General features: G+C 44.5%; 2 protein-coding genes across 5 annotated transcripts in view; one reads left to right on the forward strand and one right to left on the reverse strand.

Moving 5' to 3' along the window:
• LOC311008907 (ubiquitin carboxyl-terminal hydrolase 50-like) overlaps nt 1–20,778 on the forward strand; it is a 128,689-nt gene that overhangs the window by 90,882 nt on the left and 17,029 nt on the right. Inside the window, exons 1-9 of one of the 3 annotated variants that reach the window (XM_084002859.1) lie at nt 11,088–11,218; nt 13,414–13,509; nt 13,588–13,684; nt 13,763–13,878; nt 13,975–14,045; nt 14,487–14,612; nt 14,689–14,766; nt 14,941–15,069; nt 15,161–15,289. In XM_084002859.1, the coding sequence (XP_083858985.1) occupies nt 13,452–13,509; nt 13,588–13,684; nt 13,763–13,878; nt 13,975–14,045; nt 14,487–14,612; nt 14,689–14,766; nt 14,941–15,069; nt 15,161–15,289 (804 nt within the window). In that variant the 5' untranslated portion in view covers nt 11,088–11,218; nt 13,414–13,451. Of the gene's footprint in view, nt 1–11,087; nt 11,219–13,413; nt 13,510–13,587; nt 13,685–13,762; nt 13,879–13,974; nt 14,046–14,486; nt 14,613–14,688; nt 14,767–14,940; nt 15,070–15,160; nt 15,290–19,818; nt 20,060–20,778 lie in introns of those variants that run through there. The other 2 variants (XM_084002858.1, XR_014596583.1) reach the window with 2 other exon arrangements.
• Nucleotides 7,238–11,063, reverse strand: LOC311008911 (E3 ubiquitin-protein ligase RNF19A-like). 2 transcript variants are annotated; one of them, XM_084002866.1, is made up of 4 exons: nt 10,922–11,063; nt 10,119–10,322; nt 9,804–9,974; nt 9,050–9,720 (listed from the first exon to the last, which is right to left on the reverse strand). In XM_084002866.1, the coding sequence occupies exons 2-4, from the start codon at nt 10,311–10,313 to the stop codon at nt 9,265–9,267; spliced, it is 822 nt and encodes a 273-aa protein (XP_083858992.1). In that variant the 5' UTR covers nt 10,314–10,322; nt 10,922–11,063; the 3' UTR covers nt 9,050–9,264. The 2 variants fall into 2 exon arrangements, with proteins under 2 accessions (XP_083858993.1, XP_083858992.1); XM_084002867.1 differs by lacking the exon at nt 10,922–11,063 and having other exon boundaries at nt 7,238–9,720; nt 10,119–10,655.

Here is a 20,778-nt window from a genome sequence, read left to right on the forward strand (position 1 = left end):
GATACATCTACAGGTTTTTTACTGTTTCAATTAAAGTAGGTCGCAAAACTTAATTATAAATAAAATACACACCAATATTGATTCTAAAACCCCTTTATTTAATGTATTGAGTTGTAAATTTACAATATCAACCAATTATTCACAAACAGTTCTTCAGAGACCCCCAAGGAAGAATTGAAAAACTGTCTGTTAGCTGTACTATCATGACAAGGTGATGGCGTTTCACTTTTGAAACAGGTGGAGAGCTGCTGGGCTGAGGGGGTTGTTGTCAGTTGTTTTTTAGCTTGTATTTTCTAATTCAGTTTCCTATTGATTTCCACAATGTTCTCCTGTCCCTGGGGGCTCTGTAGTTCCAATAATATTTGTTGTATTTGTGCACATGCGTTACATTCTTAATTTAGCCTATTCAGCCCTCTTAATTTAACCTTAAATGTACAGTGTATTATCAAATAAAATCAAAACATAACACAAAAGGTCAATTAATCTGTACCAGAGGTGACAGTGCAATGTAGCAGATCAAGAAGAATCCTCCTCCAAATTGCCAGTAATCAGATGGATCTTTGGTGCACCTGGGGCAGGGGGAAGGGAAAAAGGACAAAGTAAGATCCACTGAAAAGTCCTTACTATGAAAATGATTTTATTTATTTTTCTATTATTATTAGTTGATCCAGAGTCAGTTTTTTTTGCCCATAGATATGGCCGTGCCTGCCCTGAGGGGTATTCAACCAAACTCGCTAATTAAAGCGGCGCTTACCTGGTTAAGCCTGATTAGAACTAACGCCAACTTCCACTTGCTGCTAAACCCGTTCCATTAACGCATTTCAGCCGCGCCTTGTTGAGGCTTGGATTATGCTTCCGCGTCGACACAACGCAAGGGGGCTTGCGGACCCCTTGCGTCCTTGCGGACCCCCCTTGCGTCCTACGCAAGGGCCTGACGCGTACCCCCCAAAAATCCTCGACGCGCGTCGAGGCGACGCAACGCCAACGCAACACCAACGCAGCGGCTTTGGCTGTGATTGGTCCGCTAACTACATCCGCTGGAGACCGCTATCCGGTTTCCACTCATAAACACCGCCATTTAAACTTTTAAAAGGCTACTTTTATTGTTTTCACCTCGTTTTATTGTTTGCACCTTCTCGCTTTTGCACAAAGAAATAAAACACCAAGTTCTGAAAAATTGTGGATGTTTAAAGCCGGAAAGTAAACAAATACGCTATAACAAAGCTTACGATGATATACGTCAAGAGTCTCGGTCGGTCGGTCAGTCTTTACAAAAACCATAGCGCCCTTTGGGATTTGACAGCGTTAAGTCAGCGCCTCGTATGAACAGTGCTGTGGTGATTTTTTTTAGATGAAGTGCGTAAAGTGGAGCAGGTGGTCGAGGCTGGCATCGTCCTCAGAGACACGTTCACTCCGGTGTTTCCGCTTGTGAACGCGTCAAAGAAGATCACCATTTCAAACGCCCCACCATTCATTAAAAATGATGATTTGTGTAAAGCTCTGTCCAGGTATGGACAAATAGTGTCCACCATAAAAATGGTGCTGTTGGGATGTAAGTCTCCCAAGTTGAAGCATGTGATCTGTCACAGACGACAAGTGTATGGTCCCCAAAGACGCTGACAGTCACATCAACCTGACCCTTAATTTCAAGATCGATGGTTTCAACTACATTGTGTTTGTCTCTTCTGATACCATGAAGTGTTTTGGTTGTGGGGCCGAGGGGCATCTCATCCGGGCTTGTCCCGAGGCCAGGAGGGAGAACGCCGGTGCCTTGTGCGCAGAGCGGCCGGCGGGGGACGCCGGTGTCTCGGGCGCGGGGCCGCCGGCGGGGGGCACCGGAGCCACGGGCGCGGGGGGACCGTAGGAGGGCGCCGGTGCCTCGGGCGCGGAGCGGCCGGCGGAGCGGCCGGCGGAGGACGCCGTTGCCTCGGGCGCGGAGCGACCGGCGGGGAACGTCGGCGCCTCGGGCGCGGAGCTTCCGGCGGGGAACGTCGGCGCCTCGGGCGCGGAGCTTCCGGCGGAGAACGCCGGTGCCGCGGGCGCGGAGCTGCCGGTGGAGGACCTAGGTGCCTCGGTTTCGGATACGGTTGTAAATGGACATGGTAGCAGCAGTTTAGTGGAAAAAATGGACGGGGGGGAAACAGAAAACACAGAGGGCAGCAGCGAAGATAAATTTGTGAATGATGTGTCAATGGAAGACGTGTTTGATGAACAGTGTCTCAGCTTAAACGTAAGCAAAAGAAAGAAATCAGCTGATAAAGGGCAGGGTGGAGGTAAAACCAGGAAGACTCTGCTGAGCTTCTCTGATGAGGAAGAGGAGGCTGATCTGACTGTTTCTCAGGAGGAAAGAGTCACTTCCTATTCTGTGGAGAAGATCAGGAGGTTTTTAGCAGAGACTAAAGGTCATAGAGCAGTGCAGATAGAGCAGTTCTTCCCTGATCTAATTGTTTTCATCAGATCTGTGAATCAACTTAGAAAAGATGGTGTTTTCAGCAATCTGGATATTTTCAGACTCAAGAAGCTGGTGACAAAGGCAAAAGTCATTTTGGTTGGAAATGATGATTAACTTGATGAAGATGTACATTTTACTCTCTGTCACTGTATTTGCTGTCTGTTTTTGTGTCATGGTGAACATTAATATTGGGACCATTAATATTAATGGGGCACGCAATGAAGCAAAGAGAGCTTCTCTGTTTAAACTGTGTGAACTGAAGAAGCTGCATGTGCTGTTTGTCCAGCAGACTCACAGTGACGGTAAAAATGAGGGGGACTGGAGGAAGGAATGGCCAGGGCAGGTTTTCCTCAGTCACAAACAGTCCAACAGTGCTGGGGTGGCAATACTTTTCTCCAGAGCCTTCAGTCCTGAGAATGTGGAGCTGCACCACGTCATGGCTGGACATGCTCTCATGGTTAAAGAACATTATGAAAAGCTTAAAATGGCCTTCCTGTGTGTATATGCTCCAGTGGTAACAATGAACAGAATGACTTTGTTAAATGAGTTATGTGACATTATAAGTGGTATATCTGATGAATATTTATTCCTGGGGGGTGATTTTAACTGCACTGCGGATACGGCGCTAGACAGGAATCACCTGGAGCCCCATCCTGCCTCGTCGGCTCGGCTCAAGCGTCTCATTGAGACACATGATTTGAAAGACGTGTGGAGGGGTTTTAATGGCAGGAATAGACAGTATACTCTCAGTATACTCTTGTCTCACTGCAGAGACAACAGTGTCTCTGGCCAGACTAGATCACATTTATTGTTTTAAACATAATTTTAGTGTTTTTAAAAACTGTCGTATTGTCCCGGTGGGTGTGTCGGATCACTCCTTGGTTCAGTGCAGTCTTTTTATAGACATCTAGTGCCTACTGGCACCTTAACACAGCTCTTTTAGAAGACCGTTCTTTTAGAGAGGCTTTTAGGTTTTTATGGATTTCACATAGGCAGAAGAAGCTCACATTTACATCAGTGCAGAGGCGGTGGGACTTCGGAAAAACTGTCATAAAACAATTTTGTCAACAGTATAATCGCAACGTCACCAAGCAAATCAGACTGAGGCACAGCACTTACTGGGCTGTACAGGAGAGTAAAGGCATATTGAAGCCCTTAAAAGTAAAAAGGCTGCTATAGCCAACCTGTTGGGCACCACAGCACAGGGAGCTTTGGTTCGGTCACGCTTTATGAACGCCTCCATGATGGACGCCCCTTCCAAGTTCTTTTTCGACCTGGAAAGCAAGAATGGCCAGAGGAAGGTTATCCACTGCCTGCGTTTGGACAATGGGTCTTCACTTACCGAAGTCACTGAGATCCGAAGGCACGCCACACGTTTTTAAAGAGATCTTTTTAAGTCTGAGTTAGTGAAGGACCGAGAGCTGGAATCAACCTTTCTGTCTGATTTGCCTCAAGTTGGGGAATCATCTGGTTCTCTGTTGTCAGCTGACCTAACTCTGGTTGAACTTCATGTGGCCCTCATGAGCCTGGCTAATGGCAAGGCTCCAGGCATCGATGGGATCCCGGTTGACTTTTATAAGACTTTCTGGCCGGTGGTGGGTGAGGACATGTTGGAGGTGTTCCAGGAAAGTTTCAGGAGTGAACTTTTACCTCAGAGCTGTAGGAGGGCTGTGATAACTCTGCTCCCAAAGAAAGGAGACCTCCAGGACCTAAAGAACTGGAGGCCTGTCTCTTTGCTCTGCGGGGACTACAAGGTCCTGTCGAAGGCTCTGGCGTTGAGACTCAGAGAAGTGATGGCAGAAATAGTTCATGTTGACCAGACCTACTGTGTGCCCGGCAGGTTAATTAGCGATAACATCGTTTTAATTCGGCATGTTTTGGGCGTCTCTGACTCTTTGGGCATTGGGACTGGTCTTATTTCCATAGATCAGGAAAAAGCTTTCGACCGGGTTGAACACCAGTACCTGTGGAAGACACTTGCTGCGTTTGGGTTCAGCCCAGGTTTTATTGCTAGGATCCGGGTTTTGTACCGTGACCTTGCGAGTATACTGAAAATTAATGGTGGTCTGGCTGCGCCTTTTGCTGTTCAAAGAGGAGTGCGGCAGTCCTTTTTGTGTGGCAGTAGAAACTGTCTTTCACTGTTTTGCAGAGTGTCCTCGTCTTATTCCTCTCTTCTCAATGTTGGGTTGTTTGTTCAGAAAGACAGGAGTTTTTTCTCTTAGAACCTTCATTCTTGGCTTTCGCTACAAGAAGACTCAGAAGGACAAATGCCAGATGATGAACTTTATTCTAGGTCAATCAAAGATGGCAGTGTATGTAAGTAGGAAGAGGAAGGTGGAGGACAGTGTGGACTCTGACATTGTTCTGCTGCTAAGCAGAATGATAAAAGCGAGGATCCTGATTGATTTTAATTATTACAGGGAAATGCAGGATCTAGAGCGTTTTAAAATGACATGGACTCATGGTGGTGTACTGTGCTCCGTTCAGGAGAATGAACTCTTGTTCTCAGATCAGCTGGTCTGATCTATTAGCTCAGATTTTATTTCTGTTTTTATTTCTTTTTTATGTCATTGCACTGATGTGAACTGATATGACTCACACAGCGAAAATAAAGATGATTTGAAAAATCAAAAATCTCTCTCTCTGTCTCTGTCACACACGATCTGCTGCATTATGTGTAAAGCACTATATAAACACAGATGAGTTGACTTAATTTGTTTTAAGCAAAATATCAAAAGCATCAATATTTTTACTGGTACTTTACTTGTGCATTACTTGCTGAACAGCAGATAAAGGCCTATTCCAGTTTAATGTAACATAGATATAATAGATAGAAATTATTTTAATTGGAATGTATAAATGCTAACCCACTCATATTTTTTTATTTGCGATAATCATTGTTATTTAAGCTTCATCCGAATTCAAGCTTTACCCATCAACAAGTTTACCGATTGCCGTCATTGACCTGTTTTTGACCTTGAATGTAAAAGTACACATAAATCTAAAACTAATAAGATTTACCTTAAAATTACAGAGAAAAACATCAAATTGTTAGTATGGAAATAAACCTTCATATAACAAGCTACATATTTAATTGCAGGTTGAATGTATAATTACATGCAAATGTGATAATAATAAGATGTACTGTTAAATTACAGAGAAAAGTGTTAAGATTGTTTATTACAAGTTACATATTTAATTATAGAGAATTACTGTCATTTTACAATAATTTGCATTTAATTTAAGAAAACGGAAAGATCATGTATAATTAATATAGTATTTTTCTGTAAAAAAATGAGAAATAAATGTAATTTGTCATTACTGTCATAATACTCAAAATAACAGGCAGATTGTTCATTTACTGATAAAGTCTGTAATTTTACAGTTTTGTACACTATATTCAAAGAACAGAAAAACTACTGTAAAAATTAGAGTCATATACCGTAAAATTAGGATTTTTTTTTTTTACACTGTACATATTATACACTTACCGGCCACTTTATTAGGTACACCTTGCTAGTACCGGGTTGGACCCCCTTTTGCCTTCAGAACTGCCTTTATCCTTGGTGGCATAGATTCAACAAGGTACTGGAAACATTCCTCAGAGAGTTTGGTCCATATTGACATGATAGCATCACGCAATTGCTGCAGATTTGTCGGCTGCACATCCATGATGTGAATCTCCCGTTCCACCACATCCCAAAGGTTCTCTAATGGATTGAGATCTGGTGACTGTGGAAGCCATTTGAGTACAGTGAACTCATTGTCATGTTCAAGAAACCAGTCTGAGATGATTCGCGCTTTATGACATGGAGCGTTATCCTGCTGGAAGTAGCCATCAGAAGATGGGTACACTGTGGTCATAAAGGGATGGACATGGTCAGCAACAATACTCAGGTAGGCTGTGTCGTTGACACGATGCTCAATTGGTACTAATGGGCCCAAAGTGTGCCAAGAAAATATCCCCCACACCATTACACCACCACCACCAGCCTGAACCGTTGATACAAGGCAGGATGGATCCATGCTTTCATGAGTGGCACCCGGTGTGGTCTTCTGCTGCTGTAGCCCATCCGCCTCAAGGTTCAACGTATTGTGCAATCAGAGATGCTCAGGACTTTGAGAGCGCCACAGTTCTGTTTCTGAAGACCAAGATACGTGATTCCTTGGGATATCCAGGCTGAGAATGACTTCGGATTAGGGCCTTTGCACCCTGTAGTTCTCCCGTATACGTCACTACGGAAGAACTACAGATTTGGCAACTGAGCCGTAGACAGAATATCATGTTTGTTTTTTTCACACCATACAGAAATTTCCCTTTTAATTGTTTAATATATATATATATTTTTTGCAAACGAGTTGTTTATTATAGGGCCATGTAATGCGACTGCAGCAAATGTTTTAAGAAGAATTATAAGCCAAATGACATCTTTGTTGATTTATTTTTGAGAAATGTTGTCAGTGCCTGGGTTTGACTCTGTGTGTGTGTGTGTGTGTGTGTGTGTGTGTGTGTGTGTGTGTGTGTGTGTGTGTGTGTGTGTGTGTGTGTGTTTGCGTGTGCATGATGTAGAAAAGGACCAGCGACTGATCTTTACTGACCGGGTGCTGGAAGACTGCAGCAGGCTGCTGTCTTCATACGGAATCGAGCATTTTTCGACCATTCACCTGGTCGAAAGTCTACCGGGCGGAGGAGGGCCGGTGGATCCGTTGAAGGGAGGTGGTGGAATGGGTGACAGGGATGGCAGAAACAAAAGTATGGAAATGCTCACCCGTTTTTGAAACCTACTCTGAACAGCTGAATATATCGGTTCCATCCGGGGTGCATTTTAATAACACACCATAGCGGCACACACACACACACACACACACATACACACTGTTGCCCATAAAGTTGGAATATGTTTGTTTTCAGACACAATCTTCTGTTTATTCCTATTTAAATGCATCAGCATCATGTTGGGATTTTTCCATTTTGTACTTTACCACTAAGAGCCCTGTTCCATTTTATGGGGAGCTTTACAACATTATATTTACTTTAACGCTCTATTTACTGTAACACTGTTGATTAGCACTGCTAGTTCACTTGAACATAGATTACCATCCGCATGAACACCTGGGTGATTCATGCATTTGTTTTTAAGTCCAAACTCTGTGTCTACTATCACAGCCGTACACCAGCACACTGTTTATACTAGTCTAAAGACACTGTGATTTAATTGCTATGCACCAACACCAATGAACTGTATTCTAAATGGTTACATCAATCATCTGCATTATTAAAATAGTTACACATATCCTGTAGACACTTAAGAAGCCAGGATATGTGAGAGCACACAGAAGCAGCATTCACTGGAGAGAGGAAGGTCAGGAGAGAACACTGGTTTACTCAGAGGTGAGGGAGTCAGATGAGGAACTAAAACAAAGAGCAGAAGAGCAGCGACAGGCAGACGGGTCAAGCTTTTTTCTACAGGGTGTCGATTCCAGGAAACGAGGTGTCGTGTTGCCATGGAGCTGGGACCAGCTCCTGCACCAACAAAGGGGGGGCTGAAGTCTAAACCACAGTTCCTCCCCACCTTTTTTTTTTGATAAAGAAGAAATGCATATAACACTTTGCTGCAAGAAATTGTGCATCTTTTTCTGGGCGATTGGTTGCAGTTAACATCCTAGTTGCTTATCAGCTTTGATGCCTGCGATTTTTCAAACAGAAAAGGTTCTTGATATCTTGATTTTACTAAATAATACAATTCTGAATAAAAAGTTAACAGTACGTCGTAGTCCGTCTTCTCTTTAGTCTGTCTTAACAAATCACAAATAAACCAACACGCTTAACAGTCGACCATTCACCTGGTCAAAGTCTACTTGGCAGAGGGACGGTGGATCCGAGGGAGGGAGGTGATGGAATGGGTGACAGGGATGGCAGAAACCGAAGTATGGAAACGCTCAACCTTTTTTGAAACCTACTCTGAATAGCTGAATATATCGGTTCCATACGGGGTGCATTTTAATAACACACCATGGTTTTGTTTCCTTTACTGTTGCCCATAAAGTTGGAATATTTTCTTTTTCCATTTGTTTTTCCGGTACATTGTGTGTCAACATCTTTTATCTTTTAATGAACATGTGGCAAACAGTACCCTCATTTTTATTATAAAAAATAATCATAATCTCATATCCATCCACTGACATTCTCGCTATCTTCTTATTTCTTTGGAATCTGCCGTTTTCCCCATTTTTTTTAAATCGGTCTTCTTGTATCCCAAAAATATGTAAACATGTACGTGTATAATATATATTCAGCCATTCTCTTTGTGTTTTCTTGCTACTAGACAATAAAACCTAACCAAGTTTATCAACCAAATCCAACTTATAAACGCTTCATTATGTTTATCAATCAAAATGTCTGTTGCTTCAATGTAACAAACGTTTCTTTATTATATATTTTCTGACTGTGTTGTAGATTGTAACACTTTTCTCGTCTTCAAACCTTGATCGGCCTCTAGCGAGTTAATTAAATCCCATGTGTGGATACATATTTAGTTTTAACTATATCCAACATGCAGGAGATGTATTGACATATGCAACTAACAATAAATGTACTGCATCATATGAAGGGAAACTTTATTAAGGGCTACAGTTATTAATGATGAACAATGCACAGAATGAAATTCTAAAGCAGTAGTTAGTGCAACGCCACAATCATGCATGTCTATGCATCACAGTATTAAATGACTTCAGTTGCAAAGATGGAGAATGACCTCCAACAGGATAAAGGTGAGACAGAAGAAGGCGGTGGTGTGAATGCGTGGTGTAGATTAGCTTCTGTGCCACACGGGGACGGAGGTTTGTCTGGGAGCCACGCCGTCGCTGCAGGCGATGAAGTAAGAGCTCGTCTTCAGGCACTCCTTCTTGAGCTTCAGACACACGAAGCAGAACTCCACCTGGCAGCGAGAACAGATGATGTTCTTGCAGCCTGTTTGGTCGTGGATCACCTTCTGACCGCAGGTGGGACACAGCCGGGCGGAGGGGCACGCCGCCACCCCCTTCACTTGAGGCAGGGTGGTGAGTTTGCAGCTCTGGACGAACAGGAGGTCGTGGTTGATGCAGCCGTGGTTGTCGCAGCGGTCGGATCGAGGGCCCGGACCTTTCCACTCCCGCAGACACTGCCAGCAGAACTCGAAGGTCTTCTTCCGATCAGCTTTGCATATGGTGCACCGGACACACAGGTTGGTGAGATCCAACCTCTCCACGCTGCTTTTGCACTGCGGGCACTGGTGTGTTGGAGGACACAGCATTTTAAAAGGAGAACACTGGTTTAAAAAAAAAAAAAAAAACATTCAAAACAACCACTTACCGGCTGAATTTCACAGTATTCCATAGCAGCCAGGCGGGCTATGGTCGATTCAAAGTACCGCCTTTCCTCATGGGTCAAACAAGCCACTCTGCGCACCTCCAGGTACGACCACGGCTTATTGCACAGTTTGTCCCCCGTCACCAATGCACCGCACCTGAACTTGTAGCTACCCTTAAACGGCAAAGCAGGTTCAGAGACTCACTGCTGAGGTTTAGTTAGAAACTTTGTCCTCAGCAACACTGCAGGACTCTTAATTATGATTGTTTTTTCATTCATTAATGACTTAGAGTTTGTGTTTTCAAAAGGAGAGAGAACCTCATCCAGCTGGCTGCGACACCATTGGGTTAGAGAGTCGGGACTGACGGCGTGGCCGCAGGACATCTCGGCTCTGGGACAGTCGTCGTCGTCGCACATCGGATCCAAGTCATCCTTCCTGTAGACGATCTTCAGCCTGCTGTCCAGCAGGTTTAACGTCTTCTTCATCAGCTGCTCCTGTCCCCCAATGCTCATGTTGATCAACTGTGTGAACAGGAAGTATGACGTCTTGAGTCTTGAGTGTTTGTCGCCTATACTCGTTTACATTTTGGCAAAATGACACCATTAAAAACTAAGTGAATTGAATGCTACTGAGTCAGGGTCCTAGTTTAATAATAGCTGTTGAGGAGACTCAGGTTTCAGCCGTCAAGACGTTAAATCATCGTGACTGAGCTGATATCATTCAATCTGAGTCACTGAATGGTCAGCTGGGGGATTTCCATTATAAATAACACAGCGGGGAAAAGGCCTTGTTAGGGAGTGACTAACATTGAAAGCTACTGAAAGGCTCATAGTTCAATGTTCATAGCAATAAAAAAAAAACAATAGTGTGACTCTGAATAGTATGGAATACCATTTCTACCACTGTTAGAAAAATAGAAAATAAACTTTAGTCAGAAAACCTTCTCAAAATAATGACTTAATATCTCAAAATAATGACTTAGTGTCTCAAAATAATGACTTAATATCTCAAAATAATGACCCCCCCCCCCACCCTAACAGTGGTGGAAATAGCACATAGGCTACTAACAGTACTTTATTTGTATTATTTATTTTTTTATAAAGAGGAATCTGTGTCCTACCTGGTCACGGTTCCAATCCAACACTAGTGTTTTCTAAAAAAAAAAAAAAATTAAAAAAATTAAATTTGTTTTAATTTAAACTGCTCAACCGGAAGTGCAACTGCCACGTCTGAAACTACGACTCTGGAGGATGATTTCGCTCCAATTCAACACCCGGTGGTTTCACTAAAGTTGCGAGGCGGGCGGTGTCTCTCTCCCTCTGTCTGTCTGTCTGTCTCCCTGTCTGTCTGCCCCCCCTCGACGCGTCTCCCTACTTGAACTCGCTGGAACCGAAAGTGAAAGGACTTCCGCTAAAAGGTCGGTTATCGTGTTTCACTCTCCCGTTTTTAGACACAGATAACACCTCGTTAGTTCGTAGCGACGCTCACATTTCACTCCTTTCTGGACACGCTGGCTGGTAGGCGAACGGAAGCCGTCTCCATGACACCCAAACGCACCAGCTGCGTTCACTGGCTACTCCGTATCCCGTCTGCAAAACTCTACGTCGATGTGTTTTTAAGCAGTATTTACTGAGGTATAACTAGTACCACAGTATGACATCACGTCACTGATTGTAGTCGAAACCCTGCTTCTCTTATTGTGACGTAAAAACAACCATCTGAAACTCGTGACACTTTTACATATTTAGGCGTATCAGTAACCCGTAAATATAGTGATCTATTCAATCAAAATTTTAAACCAGCCCTAGAGAAGGCCAAACAGGACCTTGTCCGTTGGTCATCACTGCCCATATCACTTGCCGGCAGAGTCAATTCTGTCAAAATGACAATTATGCCCAGGTTCCTATTCTTGTTTCATACAGTGCCAGTTTTTATCCCAAAGTCCTTTTTTAAGGAGATAGATAAATCCATATCCGTCTTTGTATGGAATAAAACCATCCCACGGATAAGGAGGGCGCATCTTGAGAAACAGAAGGAGGCTGGAGGTTTAGCACTACCGAATTTTCTACAATACTATTGGGCGGCTAATATTTATAAACTGTCATACTGGGTCTCTGCATTTTATGAAGGGGACGGACCTGTATGGATTGAAATGGAACAACATTACACCCACCCTGTGTCCCTACCTTCTTTAGTATGTGCGCCACTACCACTCAGTAAACAGCATCTTACAAACAACCCGATTGTGAGTGGCTCACTACGAATATGGTCTCAATTCAGGACCCACTTCAAACATAGACAGGCTATGTCCTCTCTCCCAATCTCGGCTAATGCACTCTTCCCGCCCTCACTCATGGACACAGCGTTTAAGTTATGGTTCAGGAATGGTCTGAAACGGGTGAAGGATCTTTTTAAGGACGGTGTGTTCATGTCTTTTGAGCAGCTTGTGAGTGAATATAATATTCCCAGATCACATTCATTAAGATATTTTCAGGTGCGCGCTTTTGTTCGGAAGCATTTTCCTTCCTTTCCGTCACTCGCACCGAATGACTGGATAGATGAATGTTTGAGTGGAGATCCGGACCAAAGAGGGGGAGTGAGCAGACTGTATGAGAGTATTCAATTGATCACCTCTCCTTCACTTAATAATATTAGGTCAGCATGGGAGGAGGAACTGGGATTTGAAGTTTCGGATGATTCCTGGCAAAGTGCAATTAGGAGAGTACACTCAAGCTCAATCTGTATCAGACACGGTTTGCTCCAGTTCAAAGTGCTCCACAGGCTACATTTGTCTAAAACTAAATTGGCCAGGATATACCCAGATGTGGATCCAACCTGCTCCCGATGCTGCCAGGCTCCGGCCACCCTCTACCACATGTTTTGGACATGTCCAAAATTAGTAAAGTTTTGGTCCTCAATTTTTGACACATTCTCTTATATTTGCAACAAAGACATAGGCCCTGCTCCCGAAATCGCATTGTTTGGTGTGGCCCCTGCGGAGGTGGCGTTATCTAGGGTACAGTCGGATGCCATCGCCTTCTCATCCCTACTAGCTAGGCGCCTTATTTTGTGTAACTGGAAATCAGTTAGGCCTCCCACGCACAGACGCTGGGTGGGGGATGTAATGGCGCATTTGAAACTTGAAAAATTGAAACACTCAATCAGGGGATCAACCCAGAGATTTTACAATGTCTGGCAGCCGTTTTTGAACTACTTTAATCTGGAGTTCCCAGCTAGGGACACTGAGACTACTACTTAATTGACTCACAATCTCTGTAACAGGTTTAAATCTGTACGCTTTATGTTTACTTTCTTTTATCGATGTCATTATATTTATTTTATTTTATATATACATATATATATATATATATATATATTTTTTTTTTTTTTTTTTTTTTTTTTTTTTTACATTTTTCATTGTATACGTGTACGTTTATGTAGTTACTGTTGCTCTATTTTTCATGTATATTGTGACTGCGGTTTGCAGCCTTGTTGACTGTGTTGTATGTATTTGCAGTATAAAAAGCCAATAAAAATATTTGAATAATAAAAACAACCATCTGGAACTAGTTTTTTACCCCCCTGGGAGTTTTTAACATTATCGTTCAACAGCTGAATCCTCATCTCAATCTCATTTGGAGGACGTCAGCATGAACTTCGACCTCGTTGAGAGGTTCAGAGAGAAACTGGACGGCTTCACCGTCTCAGGTAGGTCCTGTGAAGTCGACCTGGATGTGTCTTACTGTGTAAACGTGCTGCTGAGGTTTCTCCCTGCTGTGTCTTCAGATTACCACGGCCTCAACAGTCCAGGTCTGATGTGCTATTTGAACAGCGTGCTTCAGGTGCTTTTCATGACCGAAGACTTCCGGGAGGCCGTGAAACGGTTTGTAACCTTCATTTGGCTTCACATTCGTCAACTTCAGGATAATATTTGTATATTCGTCACATTTTGTGCCCACAGATGCCGTGGTAAAGATTCGACAGCCATTGACCCAGAGCTGGGAGGCCTGTTTGCTGATTTACAGAAGAGTATCGCCAAAACGCATCACGTCACAAAGAAACTGGGGATCACCAACGGTGGGTTTGGATTTGAGGCATCGCTTCACCCGCTTGCTGCAGTTGTGAATATCTGCATGTATGATCATAATGATTTATTTTTGTCCACACTCTCAGTGTACGAGCAACGTGATGCTGCAGAGTATTTTGAGAGGATCCTGTGTTTGACCAGTCCAGAGGCATCCAAGGTTTGTGTATCTACTAGATTGCTCATTAAAGATGAATCTGCTGGTTATTTTCATTATCAGTCCATTAATTGTTTTGCGTGTATTAGAATTATAATATTATTTCCGATAGTTTTGAGGACAATTTTTTCTCCATGCATTATATTTTAAAAGTAATTTGTGTGCTTTTTATGCAGAATCTTGAATTTTATGAAGGAACTGTCACTGTTAGATACATGTAGCGACGTAAAAAGTACAATATTTCCCTCTGAGATGTAGCAAAGTGGACGTAAAACATGACATGAAATGGAAATTCCCAAATAAAAAAAATGCGAACAAATAAAGAATTAAAATATTAAAGTTGTGGGTTTGCAACATGACAATTTGATTTTAAAAAAAAGGTGAAATTCCTTCAGCAGGCTCATTAAAGCAGCGGTGTGTGCTTTTTTTATTTTATTTTTTTAGATGTTCAAGGGAGAGCTGAATCACAAGACCACGTGCCTCAAGTGCAAAGAGAGGAACGACTCCAGGAGCTTTTTTTGGCTTCTGCCACTTGCGGTGGAGGATTTGCGTCGTCGCACCTACAGCGTGGTACTGTTCTTTCCCCTTAACGACAATAAGAGTTTACGCAGAAATGCATGAGAAAAAGATGTGCTATGTGTTACAGAAGGAAGGTTTGAAGGCATTCTTCAAGGGAGAAAAGGTCTACTGCAACCGGTGTGATCAAAAACGAGATGCTGAATTCGTGAGTGTTAATTCAAAGGTTTTTTAGTGTGCATCAAAATATTATCATATCAGGTCTCATAACATGACCTTAACGTCCAATATGTCGCCCACAGCGCCTGTAAAACTATGTTCCACGCTTTAGGTCGTCTGAAGTAGTGAAGTGTTCATGCACACGTTATCATTCTGTATCCAGGGATGTGAGATCACACAGAACCCAGAGATTTTGACCCTCCTGCTGAAGAGATTCAGCTTCGACGACAAGCACAAGTGTTATGTCAAGCTTCACTGCCACGTGGATGTCCCCCAAACTTTACACATGGAGGTATTTTGCTGTTTTTAAAAAAATAAATAAATGTATATTAATTTCAGCCCCAAGCTGTTTCTGATTCATCATTTTATTTCCCTCTCTTCAGAATTGTAAATATGACCTCTACGCCGTAGTAAACCACTTTGGTTATCTAACAGGAGGTCATTATACTGCACAAATCAAATCCTTTGAAACATACACGTGGTACGACTTCAACGACGACGTTGTCAACGGGGTAAGGAGGCTCGTGTTTCCATATGCAGCTGCACAGTTTCACAAATCCTCAGTCACACGGAGTTCAACCTATACTCTTAACCCTCTTCAGGTCAAACCATTATTCGGGGCTGAAAATAACTCTTTGAGGTCATGCACGGCTTATCTCCTCATGTACAGGAAGGGTGAGTTTGCAAATATGCAGCATTTAAATGTTTTTATTTATATGTATGTCGACAAAAACTGCTCAACTATTGCATGCTGAACATGTACTTGTTTCCCAAAAGCATCTTAAGGCGGGTCCACACCGCACCGACTGCCCGACTCGCGTCGGTAAATGAAGTCGGGCTACTTAATATGGCCGACTCGAATGGCGGATTACACATTTGAATCGGCTGAAATGAACGCCGACGTGGGCCGATTCGAGCGACCACACCAAGGAGACTCATGTCACGTACACCGACTCTCTCAAAGACGCCGATTTTCGGTCCGGTGTGGACCCGCCTTTAAGGCTAAGAAGATGAAACGAAAGTTACGACTGTAACTACGGTTCTATGAATCCTGGATGACCGCCAGAGGCAGTGCTTAACACTGGATATCTTCTGTCTCGCGCATGCGCAGGTCGAGTTACGGTGTCATCCGCGAGATCGCTTCTTACAGAATCTTCTTGCGGCTCACGAGATTCTGAGTGACCTGGATTTCTGGCGGTCATCCAGGATTCATAGAACCGTAGTTACAGTTGTAACTTTCGTTCTATTTCATCCGTACTGATCGTCAGAGGCAGTGCTTAACACTGGATGACTCATACCAACAGAGTCACGAGGAATCCGGAATACCCACCTATACGGGTGAGGTGGAGGTAGTCCGGCGGAGAACCACGCCCAATGGATGGGGGGTAGCCACATTCACACTGTAATATCTGGAGAATGCGCTTGGTGATGCCCATGAGGCTGCAGCACATATGACCTCCAAGGGCACTCCTCTCAGGACAGCCCATGATGTGGAGACACTCCTAGTAGAGTGGCATTTTACTCCAGATGGTAAAGAGAGGCCGCTCGCCCCATATGCCGAGGCTATGACGTCAACAATCCAGTGGGACAGGCGCTGCCTGGACAGAGCACGACCCCTCCTGGGTCAAATCCGACCCCCCCAGCTGCGACAAGAGGTCTTTCCTCTCTGGAAGGTGCCAGGGTGTCCCGCAGCAGAGTTTGTGCAGCAGGGGAAACCAGGTCCTGGCAGGGCCAGAAGGGGGCCACCAGGAGCAGGCTGTGCCCGTGGTGAAGCACCCTGGTGAAGCACCCTGAGAAGTGTTTGGAGGATCAGGGGAAGTGGCGGAAAGGCATAGAGAAGGCTGTCTGGCCATGCGTGGGCCAGAGCATCCTGACCCAGAGGGCTGGTCGACTCCATTAAGGAGAACCAGAGTGGGCAGTGGGCTGACTCTTCCGAGGCAAAGAGGTCCACCTCTGCTCTGCCGAAGAGACCCCAAATGTTGTGCACCACCTCTGGGTGAAGCCGCCACTCTCCTGGTGGAGGCCTGTGACAGGAGAGAAAGTCTGCAACCTGATTCCGATCCCCTGATAAATACGCCGCCCGTAGGCTGGTCAGGCGAGGGGCTGCCCACGTTAGAAGAGCCTGGGACACCTGCAGTAGCCGTGCGGACCTGGTTCCCCCTTGATGGTTTATATGGAAGACCGCCGCAGTGTTGTCCGACTGAACAAGCACATGTTTGCCTTTCAGATATGGCAGGAAGTGCTTGAGTGCTAGGTGCACGGCCCATAGCTCGAGCACATTGACATGCTCTGTGCCGTCCTGAGCAGACCATTGCCCCTGAACCGTCCTGTTCTGCCACACCGCGCCCCATCCGGAGAGGCAGGCATCCTCAGAACAGAGCCCATGGGCACACCTCTCGTCAGGTATGACTCCTCCCTCCATGGCAATAGGGCACGCAGGCACTGCTGTGACACCCTGAGCCTCCTGTGTCTGTGCCACTTGGCGTCTAAGTGGAAGCTGTCAACCACCTCTGCAGTGGGCGTAGTGACAGTGCTATTCCATAGAGGGAGGGACGGTGAAGGTGGCAGGGGCCGGATTGCGCCTGAAGAAAGCACTAGCAGGCTTCGGCTCTGCTTGCTGAAGATCCAGCTGCAGGCGTGCCAGGGCTGCACGAATGATGGATCCCATGGAGCCATCTGCCGTCCCCTCCACAGAGCTCTGAGCGGAGGAACGAGAGCCAGGCCCAGAGACCTGAGAGGCATGTAACTGCAGTTCATGCAGGGGTCTTCTGAAAGACCCTCCCTCAGGTGCTCAAGACAAGAGGGACAATGGTCATGGCTATCTTCGGGTTGAAGAGGAGCCATACAGGAATTACAGGCATGGGAATCCATTGCGGCAATGGTGCCAGTACAGTCAGGCCGAGCGAGAGCACTCTGCTGACCGTGAGAACGGGACATAAAACGGTTGTAAGGCTACGGTGAGAGGAGAGTGGAACACACTCTGCCGACCTAGCGACCGTATGTATTCTCCGTGAATTTCCCTCTTTTGATGCTACAGTGAGGGGGGCGAGGACACCCCCTTCACAAATATGGCAGCTTATCAGTATAGGGATTTAGTTATCAATATAAAAGCTAGCACAGCGCACAGGCTCCTGCTAGCACCCCCCAAAGGCAGCCTGAGCGAGAGCACTCCGCTAACCGTGGGGACAGGACACGAATAGTGTTCAATGCTACGATGAGAGGGGAGCGAGGACACACCCCTTCACTAGTTCTCGCCCTGGCTCTGGGCGAGAGCATTCAGAGCGAGAGCACTCCGCTAACCGTGAACGCAGGACATGTTACTTATGAAATAAATGCCAGTGAGAGGAGAGCAGACAATACTTTCCGTCTTCTCCACATTAAGTTAACTTACTTCATTAGCGAAAAACGCCATGAAGTAAGCCAAAAAACGATACGGGCAAGGAGAGGGCAGCGAGGGCACTCACTTCACTGACGCCGTATCAGCATTTCCTAGCTCCCGCTAGCATAACACAACACCATAAACCAATCGAACTTGCCGGCTGGTGGAGAGAGTGATGAGTGATGATCGGAGGATCCATCCGTCCCGGCCGAGGCCAAACGGCCTGTACTCACCGATCCTCCTCTTAGGACGGCACGTCGCAGCCTCTGGAGGGCCTCTGGCTACAAGCGAGCCGAATAGTCTATAATATAGGGCTTTAGCTAAAGCTAATGATACCGCAGTAACAAGCGGTAACCTGCAAAGCGAGAAGATGAAAAGGAAGCGATCTCGCGGATGACACCGGAACTTATACCTGAGCCGGGGGTCATCCGAGGTCACAGGTGACTTTGTTGATATTAATACTCGATCTGCGCATGCGCGAGACAGAAGATATCCAGTGTTAAGCACTGCCTCTGCCGGTCAGTAAGGATGAAATAGAACGGAGTAGTATCTTCCCTTTTTCCCCTTCAAAGTGAGCAGACCTCCAGAAAAATCCGCCACATCCAGATGTGGACGCTGAAGAACGAGGTGACGAGGCGGAGAGAGGAGAGGCTGCCGTTCCTCAGAACAGAGGAGGGAAACGGGAAGCATTAAAGGAGAGCCGTGATGATGAGGTTTGGAGGAAACGGACAAACTGTTCTTGGGAACCAAACCAGAGAGCGGATGTTGCTTGGAACAGACGCTGAAGCAGATGGAGACGGTTACAAACCAAGTTTGCAAATATAAAAGTCAAAGCTATAAAGACATTTAAATGTTATTATCCTCCAAGAAATAGACGTTTAACTGTCTATTCTCACTTATTGTTTTGTATTTTATTGGTTGTTTTTTTATTCACTGTGTCCTTGAGGGCTCTAAAAGGCGCCTGTAAATAAAATGTATTATTATTATTATTATTATTATTATTATTATTATTATTATTATTATTATTATTATTATTATATCCCATAATGACAAAGTGAAAGAAGTTTGACATTTTGCAAATTTTGTAAAAAAAATAAATAAAAAATATCAGACTGAATCTCATTTTACAGTGAGAGTTGACAAGTGAAGGCTGGTGTTTCTTTAATTTTAAGAATGAAAGTAAAAGTACTGCTTTAGCACCCCAGTCCTTATTTAACAATATGCAGTGAGGAGCACAGACGAGGATCAACATGGCTGTGAAGATCATCATTAAATGTCCGGATGGTTGGAACAGAGAGATCGAACTCCAACTGCAGGACTTTGAGAGCGCCACAGTGCTGTTTCTGAAGACCAGGATACGTCATTCTTTTGGATATACAGGTAGGCTGAGAATGACTTCAGTTTTTTTTTTCACACCATACAGAAATTTCCCTTTTAAATTGTTTTCTATATATATATATATATATATATTTGCAAGCGAGTTGTTTATTATAGGGCCATGTAATGCGACTGCAGCAGGTCCTAGAAGGGCAAATAAAAAAATGTTTTAAGAAGAATTATTGACTCTGTGTGTGTGTGTGTGTGTGTGTGTGTGTGTGTGTGTGTGTGTGTGTGTGTATGTGTATGTGTGTGTGTGTGTGTGTGTGTGTGTGTGTGATGTAGTAGCCCAGCAGCGACTGATGTTTGGTAACCAGGAGCTGGAAGACTCCAGGCTGCTGTCTTCATACGGAATCAAGCATAAGTCGACCATTCACCTGAGGGAAATACTAGGGTGGTGTAGTTTAATATAAAAGTGGTATTTCAGTCAGGCATTAAGTTTGGACCTGGCAACCATACGAGTGATCGTGAAATCTGTGTCTTTGGGCCGTGGTCATTAAACGTTACATGCAAGGTGTTCCACTGGAATCAGTCTACGAGTTCTTTTATTCCTGAACACAAAAGTACAACATGGTGTCAGAAAAGGGACACTTACATGTGTACTGATGCTGAAATGAAAAGGACACGTTATGGTCACAGATGTGGTGGAAACTGTCTGGGGGAGTTGATCATCTCTGACATGTAAAAACCTAAGAAAGGGAAAAAAAATCATCCAACCTGGGCAAAGAAAAGTCACACTTAAATGATTTAATAATAAATGTATATTTTTAGTTGCAGAGAGGGCGGAAAGTACCTGATGCTGCGGCACTTGTACTTTCAGTTTCTCCTCCGAGCAGCATTTACAAGAAGTCACGTGATTGTCAACTCTTATCCTATTTGTTTTCCTGAAGCACATTTATTTATATATTCTTTGTGATTTGAAAATAAACCTCTAAAATGTCTTGCTTCTATATGTATCTGTTGTGATCACTAATCATATCCATACATAGTTTGACAGCAGCTTCTTGTAAGAGACCAGGATGTGGCAGAGCTGGTAAACAAGAACACTGCCAGGGTATCAGATGGCCTCGCCCCGGTCCTCGCCCCGGTCCTCGCCCCGGTCCTCGCCCTGGTCCTCGCCCCGGTCCTCTCCCTGGTCCTCGCCCCGGTCCTCTCCCTGGTCCTCTCCCTTGAAGTGTTATTTCATCTCTGAGCGGCGGAGCAGCAACACAAACACACACACGAACACAAACACACAAAACAATT

The sequence above is a fragment of the Eutrigla gurnardus genome (assembly GCF_963514095.1).
Source record: "Eutrigla gurnardus genome assembly, chromosome: 23".
In the NCBI taxonomy this organism is placed as follows: domain Eukaryota; kingdom Metazoa; phylum Chordata; class Actinopteri; order Perciformes; family Triglidae; genus Eutrigla; species Eutrigla gurnardus.

What these genes read in the sequence shown, in the direction of transcription:
- LOC311008911 (XM_084002867.1), bottom strand. Translation starts at nt 10,313, where the DNA reads ATGAGCATTGGGGGACAGGAGCAGCTGATGAAGAAGACGTTAAACCTG. An exon ending in GTCGCAGCCAGCTGGATGAG is followed by an intron (nt 9,975 to 10,118) that starts GTTCTCTCTCCT and finishes TTGCCGTTTAAG; the next exon opens with GGTAGCTACAAGTTCAGGTG. An exon ending in AATACTGTGAAATTCAGCCG is followed by an intron (nt 9,721 to 9,803) that starts GTAAGTGGTTGT and finishes CCAACACACCAG; the next exon opens with TGCCCGCAGTGCAAAAGCAG.